The sequence below is a fragment of the Eimeria acervulina genome, genomic scaffold (genome assembly GCF_000499425.1).
Source record: "Eimeria acervulina Houghton genomic scaffold, Eah_scaff2082, whole genome shotgun sequence".
Lineage (NCBI taxonomy): Eukaryota > Apicomplexa > Conoidasida > Eucoccidiorida > Eimeriidae > Eimeria > Eimeria acervulina.
The window spans coordinates 2,396-3,354 of NW_013550045.1; the positions used below are offsets into that span (position 1 = coordinate 2,396).

Here is a 959-nt window from a genome sequence, read left to right on the forward strand (position 1 = left end):
TGGCCTGGCATGCTCACTTACACTACCGCCTACGTGGAGTCCTGTACGCAGTGCCGCGCCTCCAAGTCCCTCAACCAAAAGCCTGCCGGCCTTCTCCAATAGTTAATTATTCCCTCCCGTCGCTGGAGCCACGTCAGCTTGGATTTCATTACCGACCTCCTGCTTACGAAGACGGGACATGACTCTATCCTGGTGCTGGTTGACTCCCTTAGTAAGATGGCACACTTCATCCCCGCGAAAAAGACATTCACAACGGCAGATACCGTGGACGTTCTCGCTGATCGCCTTATTCGTTATCGTGGGCTACCCGAGGCTCCATTTCGGACCGTGATCCACGTTTCCAATCAGATCTATGGCAGCAGCTGTGTACGCGTTTTAACATCAAACGCGCTTTATCCTCCACATACCACCCCCAGAACGACGGCCAAACTGAACGAGTAAACAGCACGCTCGAACAGATGCTCCTCATCTACATTCAATCTGACGCACACGAATGGGAGAGATTATGACCTGCCCTAGAGCTCGCGTGCAACACCACTAGCCATTCTTCCACCGAGCTTTCCCCCTTCGAGGTCATGATTGGCGAGAACCGCCTGACTGCAGCGGATCTCGATGTCGTCGGCGCCCTCTCCCCTACCCTTACTCTGCCGATGACCAAGCTCTTTCGCCAGCTCTGCGACCGGGCGCAGAGTCATATCCTGGAGGCAAAAGGTCTACGAAAGCTCTACGCAGACACCCACCGCCGCGAAGTGGAGTATGCGGTGGGCGACAAAGTCTGGCTGAGTAGCAAGCACCTTCCCGCCCTAAACACATGCCCAAAGTTTGAACCCCGTTTCCGTGGGCCCTTCATTATTACTGAACGCATTGGGAGTGCTGCTTGCCGCCTGGTACCGCGTTCCCCCCGACTTACGAATGCCATGATCTCTTTCACGTTTCCCAGTTAGTTCCTGACCGCCCCG

General features: G+C 55.3%; 1 protein-coding gene across 1 annotated transcript in view; it reads left to right on the forward strand.

Annotated features, from left to right (window-relative positions):
- Positions 1–944, forward strand: part of EAH_00064970 (Tf1 protein, related) — a gene marked incomplete at both ends in the record, with an annotated part of 3,202 nt that extends 2,258 nt beyond the window's left edge. The window contains one exon of the mRNA XM_013396619.1: positions 520–944. Within this exon, the coding sequence (XP_013252073.1) occupies positions 520–944 (425 nt within the window). The remainder of the gene's footprint in view (positions 1–519) is intronic.
- Positions 945–959: the final 15 nt, after the last annotated feature.